This window comes from Podarcis melisellensis (genome assembly GCF_964234715.1).
Source record: "Podarcis melisellensis genome assembly, chromosome: 3".
Lineage (NCBI taxonomy): Eukaryota > Metazoa > Chordata > Lepidosauria > Squamata > Lacertidae > Podarcis > Podarcis melisellensis.
This window is the reverse complement of record NC_138530.1, coordinates 116,054,834-116,067,413: the sequence shown is the minus strand read 5'-3', so window position 1 is coordinate 116,067,413 and position 12,580 is coordinate 116,054,834. Positions and strand designations below refer to the sequence as shown.

At 43.6% G+C, this 12,580-nt stretch overlaps 1 protein-coding gene across 2 annotated transcripts in view; it reads right to left on the bottom strand.

The window, feature by feature from the left end:
- PKHD1 (PKHD1 ciliary IPT domain containing fibrocystin/polyductin) overlaps positions 1-12,580 on the bottom strand; it is a 242,667-nt gene that overhangs the window by 135,147 nt on the left and 94,940 nt on the right. For both annotated transcript variants that reach the window (XM_081905883.1, XM_081905884.1), the window contains one exon: positions 615-822. In XM_081905883.1, coding sequence (XP_081762009.1) covers positions 615-822 — 208 coding nt within the window. The remainder of the gene's footprint in view (positions 1-614; positions 823-12,580) is intronic.

The following is a 12,580-nucleotide window of genomic DNA, read 5'->3' as shown; positions in this document are numbered from 1 at the left end:
TGCCCAGTCCTGTGGCTTGGGGGAAAACAGTGTGAATGACTGTGCCACCTCGTTCTTCAAAAGGGAAGCTTTGGGGGGGATGTTAAGTGTTGGGACAACTTCTAAGCTTATGCGTGGCCATGTATCTTACAGCTCTGCTGTGACTTCTGAATCATGTACCCTGATCTATGTTTAAGCATAGTAGGGAATCCTGGAATAAAGAGGAGGAGGAGGAGGAGGAGGAGGAGGAGGAGGAGGAGGAGGAGGAGGAGGAGAAGAAGAAGAAGAAGAAAGTCGAAAACCTGTGTACTCAGTCAACCAGTGGAAGCCTGACAGTAATTGTATTTAGGACTGCAGCCTTAAACATTTATAACATAAGAAGAATAACCAAGAACAATTGTAATATTTAGAGCATTGAATCTGAATTAGAATATAGGGTAACTAAGTTTGTTCTGGTATAAACTTTCGTGTGCATGCATTCTTCTTCAGATACACTGAAGAAGAAGTCCAGTAGCACCTTAGAGACCAACTCAGTTTGTTCTTGGTATAAGCTTTCATGTGCATGCACACTTCTTCAGATACCAAGCTCAATTGTATGAGCTTTACATTAACATCAAGGTCTGCTGAAAAAATACCTGAGTGGAGATGAAACATAGAGTTCTGTGCCATTTACAGCCTTGACAGTCACGACTTCCTCTTGTTTCTGGGCACTTCGAGGCCCTCCTCCACATATAACAACTTCATCTCCAGGTTTCCAGTCCACATGATCCACCAGAACTAATTTTGTATCATTGGGACGTGCGGCTGATTTCAAGTGTGTGACTGTCACTTTAGGGACACAACCTACAACATAATGTGTAGAGACATAAAGAGAGAGACAAGGAGCACAAAGGTATTGTAGCTTGACATTTTCGTCATACAAACTAAGCATTCTGATCTCATCTCCCAAGTATTTCAAACCTACAATTCAAGCAAAATCAGTAACAAAAAACTATGCATGCTTGCACTGTTGGAACAACCTCTTTGGTGCTACATTGAATTCCTCCCAAAGCTTTTAAATGGATTTATGAATAATATGCCACAACAGTGGCAATGCTCAGAGAAATGGGTGAAGTCCCAGGTCCTTCTTCTGAAAGTTTCCTTAAATATTTTCTTCTTTCCCTTTCAGTAAAGCTAAAGCTAATGTATTAATATGAATCGTCTCATTAAATAATCATTCTCCCCTCTTCTGTGTTTGTTTTAAACTTAAGGCCAGTTAAAATACAGAGCAGCACACTCATTTTTCTTCCTGCACACTGAAATGATCATGTAGAACAAAACAAAGACGAAAACCCTCAAGCACTTGGAGGCCAGCAGAGAAGGGTGATGTGGAAACAGAGAAAGCAATGATCCATGCTGACTATGCAGTCGGTATTTTTGATGCAACTGTAATGCAAACAAAGGATTCTAAAAGTCCCCATGTGGGTGGAGGCGGTAGACTCTGTTTTGAATATCGATTACCGTATCAAGGTCAGTGTGAAGTACCTGAGAACCTTTTGGTTCTTTTCAGGGAGCTTGTCATCTAGAAATTACTGTTTATACAACACCATCAAGATGCATGGCATTTTGTAACAATTCCATAACCAAAAATTTAGGATCCTACATCCAATGAACTTACACATTTGGTGTTGACAATGTGGAAAGAAGAAAGTGGCAAGGGGTGTGAGCAAACGCTGGACCATGCACTTAGGCTTGGTAGAAATCATAGAGCCATAGAGTTCGAAGAGATCCCAAGGGTCATCTAGCCCAGCCCCCTGCGATGAAGGGATCTCAAGTTAAGGTGAGTTTTGAAGAGTTATAGGGCACCACATCTGCACAGAGAGAAGTCCAGAGATGCTGGGCAACAAAAGAGCGCAGAAACATTTTAAAAAGTTTTAAAAGTACAAGTGTCTGAGGATAGCAGAGTTGCAGGAGCAAAGATCACAGAAGATATTGGAATACAATGACATCTAGTTCCATACACACAAGAGAGGATAGGAAACCATTTATTGTAAGTAACGTTGTAGGCATATTAAAAGGCAACTTAAACCATGTGGAATTTTCAATGCCTTCTATTTACTGTGAGCTAAGATGGTTAAATAGGCAAAGTTATGCACAGGCCATGCCAAAGGAAAAACCTAAAAGACAGATATCAGTCTGCATGTCTAAAATGCAATAAATAAATGCACTGTGTTGACCCCACTTAGACAAGCCTTCTCAGACTGACTGATTTCCTGAAGTCTTGGACTACCCCCTACATGGGAGTTAAGAGTTGGGAAAGCTGAGTGAAATGAAAAACAAATGATCAGTTCCTGCCATTAATACAATCACATTCCATTCAAAATTAGAAAACAAGGATCTGAACTCTCATGGCATAACAAGCAATCTATGACCACAAGTATTAATGAGTACATCTATACCCGTATACTGGGAACCTGACACTTGATTAACCTTCATGAATTGTGGAAATAATCCAAAAGCAGAAAAGATAGATCATCAGCTTTCCCAGCTTTCATAAATTACTGGTTCATTAGCTGAACGTTCCAACAGCTGTGCCAACCAGGAGTGACTAATAGTTGCTGAAGTCGCCTTCCGTGCCATTTTAGCATCGCCTTGAATTCCCCCAGAGAAACTTCCACTGAGTTCCACCTCTTCAGAACAACAAGCTGGATTTCCTCCAAAAACTGGAGTCTGAGCCAATTCCAAAGAAAATTTGGCACTGGGATGAGGGAAGAACTTAGGGAGAACAAGGCCTGGGGGGCAAATGCTTCCTCTGACGATTTTCAAGATGATCCATCACCCCTTTGCTTGCCCTCTGCAACAGACGAAATGCTTTGGGAAGAAGACTTGTCACCAGAAACAGATTGTTCACAAGGGGCTATTGCAAGCACCACAGCAGTACTTGGGGAGGGGGGCAGAAATAAACCCACCAGAGATGGCATTCTATTTCTCATAAAAGGATGGCAGTCAAAAGCAAGGGAAATTAAAATCACAACAATTATTCTTTACCAAAAGGCCTGCCACTGGAAACATTCCCAAGTACTAAAATATGGATTGGCTCAATGCAACTCCTCAATTATTTAATTCATTTTTTAATTATTAACTAGTGCCGGTTGGAAAACAACTCTTCCACAGACTATTTTTGGAGGCAACACCTACACCAGTTAGAACAGAAACATAACCGTGCACTCTGTAAATTAAGACACATAAATGCTTTCAATGTATTGCAATATCAACAATGCAGCATACTGTATATACGCCGAATATCTACAAAATAACTGGATGCGACCTGCACTCTTCTGCAACAGTACTTGTGTGGAGCACCCCATTTCAAATCCATTGCCATCATCATTCTCAGCTGCTTTAGAAAGTAGGTTCCATCCCACTTCTTCTTCAACTCAAAAGAGAAAATAAGGTTTTTGGGGAAAACTCAGTAGACTAGGTACACAAAGTTGCTTTACAGATGCATCCTTTGAGGTGTTAAATAACCTGCTTGTGCTGAAACTATATATTTGAAGTTTAACACAATAAAACAAGAGGAAATTTTTTACAGAGTATGCTGAAACTATCGTTGATGGCTGTAAACAGAGGCTGGCAACCATTTTTTTCTGTCAAGGACAACATTCATCTGTCATCTGTTCTTTCAGTCATCTGCCGGGGAGGACATGTGGCAGCGGAGTGCAGGGACCCAACCAAGGTAATGTACCTGGGCAATACTGTTGTTGGGTGTGGGGGGGGGAAATAGTCAGGGCTCCTGCTTTTATTTTTCTCCACCGCCCCCTTTCCATCAACATACTATTAGGCCAAGGCCACAGGATTTGTTTTGTTTTGTTTCAGGAGGAAAATAAAGCTTATCTTCCCCACAGAAGAATGCTGCCAAATTTGAAACCAGCAAATAATAATAATAATAATAATAATAATAATAATAATTTATTATTTATACCCCACCCATCTGACTGGGTTTCCCCAGCCACTCTGGGCGGCTTCCAACACAATATTAAAATACAGTAATGCATCAAATGCCAAGATCTCCATGGGCCACCAAAAAACACTTGGAGTTTCCCCCCATGAATTTTCTTAACATTGCTGTGGGCTTCCCCAAGTGCAGTGGGGTAATTTGGGGACAATTTCCTTTTGTTTTTTTAAAATTTTTAAAATATTTTTTATTAATGGTTTTACATTACAAGAAATAAAAAAAGAAAAAAAGAAAAAAGAAAAAATATCCAACAAAAACAATCAATCTTTTCATCTCCTTATTCTTCATTTACTTATTTCTCGGACCTCCTCATACCACCCTTTTTTGTATTCCAAATCAAATTATTAATTCAACAATTTCTTTCTCTCTTTTTGCTACCCAGATCTTATTCTTAAATTATTACAATCTTAGATTTTTACTTATATAAAGCCATTTTTTCATATTCTTTTAACCCATCACAGCTAGAAACCACTTAGTTCCAATCCAACATTATTCTAAAATTCCTTAATTTTACAATATCTCTGTAGATAGTCTTTAAATTTCTTCCAATCTTCCTCCACTGACTCTTCTCCCTGGTCTCGAATCCTGCCGGTCATTTCCGCCAATTCCATATAATTTGGGGACAATTTCCACGTCCTCAATCCTGCAATTCAACACCCACCCAATGCAAAAACCCGTAACATGCCGGTGAGCTGGAGTTGTAAGTCCTCTGCATCATCCGAAGTGCCCTGTGACTCTCCAATAAGTGAATCTGCAGCCTTCAGAAGCCTTTGGCCTTTCTTTGCTTCTTTCAAGATAGGTCTCTCCATTGGTAGGGTCGATATGGACCCCAGTCTACAAAAGGTTACCAGCTACCAGAGGCGCCAACTTGCCCCTCCACGCAGCAGGCCAAGCCACATGGCATCCTGCCAGTGCTTGAACGCTGGGGAGCGTGGAGCTTTGCTCTGTGCTCAGCCTCCTTCTCCTCATGCCATTGGAGGGGGGGGGAGAGACAGAGCGTGGCTGCTGGGCTCCATGCTCAGCCTCCATTTCTGTGCATGTGCCTGGCAGGGGCAGAACACGCGGAGGGAGATATTCACTCCCACTCATTCCAACCCCCTCTCAGTTCCTGGGCTCTTAGGCAGGGCCTGGGGTCTGCGAAGGTCTGCGAAGGGCACCTGGCAGCAGCAGAGAATGTCAGCCCCCTCAATATTGGGAGGGCAGGGGCCCCTGCCTCAAAACACTGAGGGGACTGAAGCCTCTTGCACCCCCTATACCCGGCTCCTCTGCCAGCTACCCCTGTTCTACATGCAAACCATGTGCAATACCATTGAATTGTGGCCCTGTAGCAACAGCTTGCATTCAGTTTTTCTTCAGCAACTCTGGAAGCCTAAAATCTTCCTCCAAACATTTTGCCAAACGGCTATTGGATAAGTTACAGATAGGTAGCCGTGTTGGTCTGCCATAGTCAAAACAAAAAGAATTCCTTCCAGTAGCACCTTAAAGACCAACTAAGTTAGTTCTTGGTATGAGCTTTCATGTATCTGAAGAAGTGTGCATGCACACGAAAGCTCATACCAAGAACTAACTTAGTTGGTCTTTAAGGTGCCACTGGAAGGAATTTTTTTTGTTTTGGCTATTGGATAAGTTAAGTTTGACCTGAGCAAACTGCCGCCATTCAAAATCAACCTGGATTTCCTCTTCTATCTTTTCTATTTGTGCTTTGGCAACATTATGAGCACCAGGGTAGCTGAAATACGAAGGAGCTTCCACAACTTCTATAAATCAGGCGCTGTTCGTTCCCTGTCGAGAAAGTTTAGAGCCTCCTTCGTAAGCCACTTCAGGCCAAATTCTCTGTGTAGGCAGCTTGTTGATGCAAAGCAAACTTCTCTCAAGTTGCTTATATGCTGGTTGACACTCTGCAAGCTTTTCATACGTTCCCTCTGATAAAACAGGAGGTCTTTGCTTATTTATGATGACTAAGTCCTCTAGACATGGAAAATGAATCTATTCCGTATCACTATTTGCTGCTAAGGAATATTCAGTGTCCTGGGTTACTGAGAACTCCTTAAGCAAAACCCCCTGAAGCTTCCTAGTATCAAAGAGAAAGTACTTCAGAAGGAGAACAGCCTACTGGAGGAATGTAGAATTTCCCATTGCATCATGGTGCAAAATTTGGAACTTTTCTTGTACCATCTCACATCAGACAACTTTTCCTCTTTCTTTTTCCCCCATGCATAATATTTTGGAAAAGGGATAACTACCTAGAAACACAAATATTAAATTAATCACCGTGTTTTGTAGCTTATACTTGGGAGCAATTTTCAAGAACGTGTTATTCCTCTTACCCAAGAAGCAGGCCTTCAAAACAATTCTTCTCCATAAGTCTCAAAGTATATCAGTAGCTAGGAGTCTTCACTTACCTGGGCTCCAGGGGCCCATTCTTTTTCCTCCCCATTCAGCTGTGGGTGGAACGCTCAGCCCCTCCCCTTCGAACCGCACAGGCATTGGTGGCAAAGGTCTGTTGGAACAGGCCAATCTGGAGACACCATTAAAGGGGTCCAGGAAGGGGGGTGTCTGGGGGTCCAGCGGCCATAGCACCCTTCACAATGGTGGCACTGGTGGCATCGTAACATCTGGTGTATGTCAGGGAATGCCCCCCGCCTTATTTATTAAACAGTAGGTGCATTGCTTGATACCAGATACATACCCAATACCTTGGCCAAAACCTACTTACACCTGTAATCAATAATTTTTTTTGGCCTATTTCAACCCTATATTAGTCTCCTGGATCCCTCGTCCTGGATCCCGTTAATGGGATACTCCATTCCCTTAGAAGGACAGGCAGAGGCTTACAACATCCCCTACAACCATGCCTAACCCACCAAAGTTGTAAGGAGGAGGAGGAAGAGGAAGAGGAAGAGGAGGAGGAGTTGTTTGGATTTGATATCCCGCTTTATCACTACCCAAAGGAGTCTCAAAGCGGCTAACATTCTCCTTTCCCTTCCTCCCCCACAACAAACACTCTGAGAGGTGAGTGAGGCTGAGAGACTTCAAAGAAGTATGACTGGTTCAGGGTCACCCAGCAGCTGCATGTGGAGGAGCAGAGACACGAACCCGGTTCACCAGATTACGAGTCTACCACTCTTAACCACTACACCACGCTGGCTGAGGGTAAAACCCTCAGACAAGGCCAATTAGTCTGACAGAAAAATACCTCCTGGTCCTGAATACGGGGGCTGAGAGCCTCCATAGCGAGGTCAAGCACCAAACAACTACTCCTGGTAAAAAGATGAAACCAAGAGAGTGTGGGTAGGAAAAAGAGGGGGGAACCGGTGGTGCCAGTGAAGGGGTGGGTCATCTTTTATTTTCATGGAATGGACTGGAGTGAAGTCCTCTTTGGACCCCAGTCCACTCCGCCCACCACCCAAAAGACCACCCCTGGGCTCACCTGCAATTAGTCAATTTGCAGGCAGGCTGAATCCAAGTCCCTCAGCCAGTGAGAGAGTGGATTGGTCTCTTGCTGACCAGAGTTCCCGGCAAAGAGAAATTCCCTAGGGCTGAGGCATCAGAGGCCTGGCAGCAATGCCACACCCCGGAAGGGAATGAGCAGAACTCCCCGCTGCCTTTCCTCTTCCAATCTCCCTGGTAAGGCCCACCACACCGCCCTGCAATCTGCTACTGGCAACAACAGTCTTGTTTTTAGTCAATTATTTTACCATTTCCCTAAATCATTTATTAAAAGCACCACATTTAGGATTTAGTCCCGCCCAACACTAGCAAATTACGTTAGGGTGAACCAACTGCTGCATTACAATATTGCAACCATTATAATGCTAGCAAAGTGCTGCCAGTATTTTCCATAGGCATCGCCAGTTGACAATAGCATCAGGGGCCAAGCTGGCAAGATGTGATGTGCAATGCAATGAACCTGTAATTCAGATCGAACTGCTATGAAAGGGAGGAAGATATCGTGAGGGCTAAGTGCGTAAGTACAACACAGACTCATCACCAGCTTCTCACATTTTCCATTATTGCCAGTTAATCTCCTAAGCAGTTAGTGAATGAGACAGAATGAGCGCTTTTAGGAACATCAGTGTAGGGCAAGATGATCATCCAAATGTTAAGATCTGTTGCCTATAACTTCGGGAGCTAAAAGTCGGTCATTATGAAGGGGCATTGGAGGGGTGGGGGTGTGAAGAAAGGAAGACTGATGAGTCCTTGGTTAAAAGACCAACTTAGAATTTGGAATACATAAACCTCCAGGATGCCTTGGTTAGCCAAAAGCTACTTGCTGTGATCTAGGTCCACATTTCAACAGGAGCTCAGCTCTAGTTCACATTTTTAAACAACTATTCATGATTCATGCTTTATGTCAAGTACATAGCATCTTCCACTGAAACGCTAAAATAAGGTGAGAAACCAAAGCTACTTCCAAACAGGTTGCTCCCAGTGTTACCCAATCACTGGGCTTCTTTTGGCTATAAGAAGAATTGTGTTTAACTCTCCACACTGCTGGGTGAATGCACTTTTTTATGTATACATTCTGCTATGTTATATCCAGTGCTGAAGATGAGGAACAGAAAGGTCCAATTCACCTGAACAACCATTTGAAGCAAAGCACACATTCACTATAATCTTTGCAGTAGACACCATTTCATTGCCCTGCAAGGAACAGCTTGCATCTGGATGCGGCAAACTATAATGCTGGGGGGGGGGGGAGGAATGACTGAGGAACCCTTTCCATGGCATTTCAGCAAGGTGGTTTATTGTGGCAACTGGAAAGGTTTTTTCCTTCTGATTTATTATTTAAATTGGTGTTACGATGTAATAACATAAAAAGAGCATATTAAAATAAAAATTTAAAAAGCATTTTAGTGCTATTTCCAACTAGATAAAATTAGCAGTTAACATTAAATAAAAAAATTTAAAAACAACAAAATACTAAAATGGTTATGGTGCCTGTGTGCTGAGCTGTTACTGGTTCAGCCACCGGCTATATAGCCAAGCCTCCCTCTAACTCCTGCCCTTCAAATATATGAAGTATCACTAATGGTATCTACACCAGGAGAGAGTGTACTATTCTTGTGGTAGGGAAAATACAGGACGACAATAATTGGACGATGCATCATATAAATGCTCTGTCCAAAGTGAGCAATCTAAATATTGCAATTCCATGCTAAATGCCTAGTATGGAAACACCTCAATCAGCTCAAAGAGACCCAAAGCTCTCAGTGTTGCTTGAGAACTGGATTCAGAACTACAGTGCCTTTGTTTAGTTTATTCTGCATCCAAGATTCAGGTTTGCAAAGACTCTGTAATTATCCATAAGAGAGCGAGAGAGGCAGGAGCAGCACAGAAGGACAGGGTGAAGGGTGAGAGAATTCCTGACTATGTCAGGAATAGTATCAAGGTACTCTGTATACGTCATGTTCACACACAAGTTCAGACACTTCCAGTGTTGACTCTTGCACCAGACACCGGTCAAACAGTTCATCTGTGCCATAGTGGGGAAAAATGGATAGGTTTGTTTTATTTGCAGCATGTCATCTGTAATTCTTTTGCATGCTATCTCTTGAACAAAGCTTGCACCACCTGAAATTCTGCATGTTCTCTCAGGAACTACAGCCAGCCCGTCTAGATCGATTATTATGGAAAGGACAAAGATATGGCCAAAGCCACCAAGCTAGATTTCTCTTTGGAAACTTGTCAGGAGAGTTTCTTGGGGAATACATATGAACAGAGCCAGAGACATTGATAAATTTCTCTTCTGAACAATCAATAAAAATAAAAAAAATTCCCTCCATCCTATTCAGGCTTCTGCTGTGGACACAAGGGCCATAATTACATTGTCAAAAATTCAAGTTACCCCAGCTGACTGAGACCTCCTTTAAACCTGACATGTGATTGGCAGGCAGTTTATGGGGAGTGTGGTCTGATTGGCAGGGGAGCTGGGTAAAGCCAAAGGCAACAGTGCAATTTCCCCGTCTCCTCCGACCACCCGAGCACAGGACTGCCGCGTGGAGAGAATTCTGGGAAAACCCTTAGTCATATTAACATATCAAAGGAAGAAGCTGACAGGCAGTTACTAAACAATCAGGATTCAGCCATTGCTATAGAACGCTTGCTTCCAAATTTTCTATTTGGAAGGAAAATAAGAAATTAAATTACATTCAATCCTGTCTACTCAGACAGCTGATTTCTCTCCCCCTCAAAAGCCTGTTTGTTTAATGATTTAGATCTGCTCTAGCTATACACATTTATTTCAAAACTATAAAAATGTTGACAAGCACTCCAATTTGTTTTATACTACAAGCTAGGTTGATGCCATATTGGAACCAGGAAAATGTGTTTGTATTTGACATAAGCAGCATGAAGGCAGAAAAGTATGTGTTCTTTTTTCCATCTTACTTATAGAGGCTCAACTGCATTACGACTAAATGGTGGATTACACGCTTTGAGTGAAACTTAATTGTACCCATGCGCTGGAACTGCGCCTCGGACAGGAGATGGGATGGCAAGCCCAATATTTCTTGCATCATTGCTGAAGAATTGAAACCAAAAGATGTTTCCAATAGAATGGGCAAGGCCACCCAGTTCTTCTCCCTCACTGACTCTTTTTGATCACCCAGTCTACTCTCTACAGCCATGGACATGACTAGAAATAGTCATTGGTATTTCATGTGGATGTTCTTTCATCTGTCTTTTTATGGCACCTAGGTCAAATGCTCTGGAGACAAGGTCCTGTTGCCTTCTATACAAATTCTTCTCCTGCTAGCAAAGCAGGGGGAAGACATTGGACACTAGTAAAATCCAAGCAGAAAGAAAATGCTGGCACTCCATAGTTCTGTCAGGTCATCAATCAGGAGAAGAAGCAAGACCAATAAAAAATGTTGCTCTGTATCTCCACCCCTCTGAGAGAGGTCCTCCTCTTCAGGGCTCCTTCCAATTCTCTTCAGACCTTGGGATGCAGGTCCCATGCGTTCCCTCTGCCTCCTGTACCACATCATGGTAGAAGGCTCGCGTTTGGAGCTGGCTAGCACCCTTTGGTTTTATTATCTATTTATTTACTTCTGGAAACATCAGGGTTCCCTTGAGAAGGCCAACACTGCCCTCGTGTTTCTCAGTGACCTCATTCTGTCAGCACTCGCCACTTGAATTCATTATCAGCAAGAATGATGTTTGAGATATCGCCAGCCACAGGAACAGTGTGGCATATTAAGCAGTTGCCTAGGCAATGTAAATTGAACAGCCTGACCTTGGTGGAAACAGAGACATCCCTCCAAGAATTTCGCTTGCGTAATTGGGCCTTTCTTCTTTGTGGTGCTCTTCAGAGTAAGCAGAGACCATTTTGCACCTTCAAGCATTAATGTGTGTTGGTTGTATTTAATTAATGTATTTTGATATGCTGTATATCATATGCACGCGGGTGTATATGATATACATATACGCAGGACGCGGGTTACGCTGCAGGTAAAACCTCAGCGCCTAGGATTTGCCGATCGCATGGTCGGCGGTTCGAATCCCCGCGGCGGGGTGCGCTCCCGTCGTTCGGTCCCAGCACCTGCCAACCTAGCAGTTCGAAAGCACTCCCTGGTGCAAGTAGATAAATAGGGACCGCTTACCAGCGGGAAGGTAAACAGCGTTCCGTGTGCTGTGCTGGCTCGCCAGATGCAGCTTGTCATGCTGGCCACGTGACCCGGAAGTGTCTGCGGACAGCGCTGGCTCCCGGCCTATAGAGTGAGATGAGCGCACAACCCTAGAGTCTGGCAAGACTGGCCCGTATGGGCAGGGGTACCTTTACCTTTACCTTTTAACCTGTCCTATGACCGTATCATGAAGGGCAGGATAGAAATTCTTAAAATAATTCTTAAAATAATGGTGTGGCGCTGTGGGTTAAACCACAGAACCTAGGACTTGCTGATCAGAAGGTCGGCAGTCTGAATCCCCGCGATGGGGTGAGCTCCCGTTGCTCGGTCCCTGCTCCTGCCCACCTAGCAGTTTAAAAGCACGTCAAAGTGCAAGTAGATAAATAGGTACCACTCCGGCGGGAAGGAAAACGGTGTTTCCGTGCGCTGCTCTGGTTCGCCAGAAGCGGCTTAGTCATGCTGGCCACATGACCCGGAAGCTGTACGCCGGCTCCCTCGGCCAATAAAGCGAGATGAGCGCCACAACCCCAGAGTCGGCCACGACTGGACCTAATGGTCAGGGGTCCCTTTACCTTTACTATTATACAAAAGAGAAGGATAATGAGAGACAAACCTGGGCACCAGAGTTACTAATTCACAGTAATTCAGAACTCACTCTAGACACAAAGCAAAGCAGTGTACTAGTACGAACATATCAGGGTTTTGCTAAAAAGAAGCTGTCTACCCAGACTGACTTTGCCATGTATGTATGCAAGGAAGGACTTAACTAATTGGGGAATAAGACATTGTTTTCAGAACCTAATTCACTTGTCTTGGCTCTATCCTAAGTAGAAAGTACATAGGAAGCTGCCTTATACTAGGCCAGACCACTGGAACTTGCCTGCATTGCCTACACAGGCTAGCAGCTGCTCTCCAGGATTTCAGGCAAGGAGTCTTCTGGAGCTGCTAGGAATGGAATCTGGGACCTTCTGCATGCAAA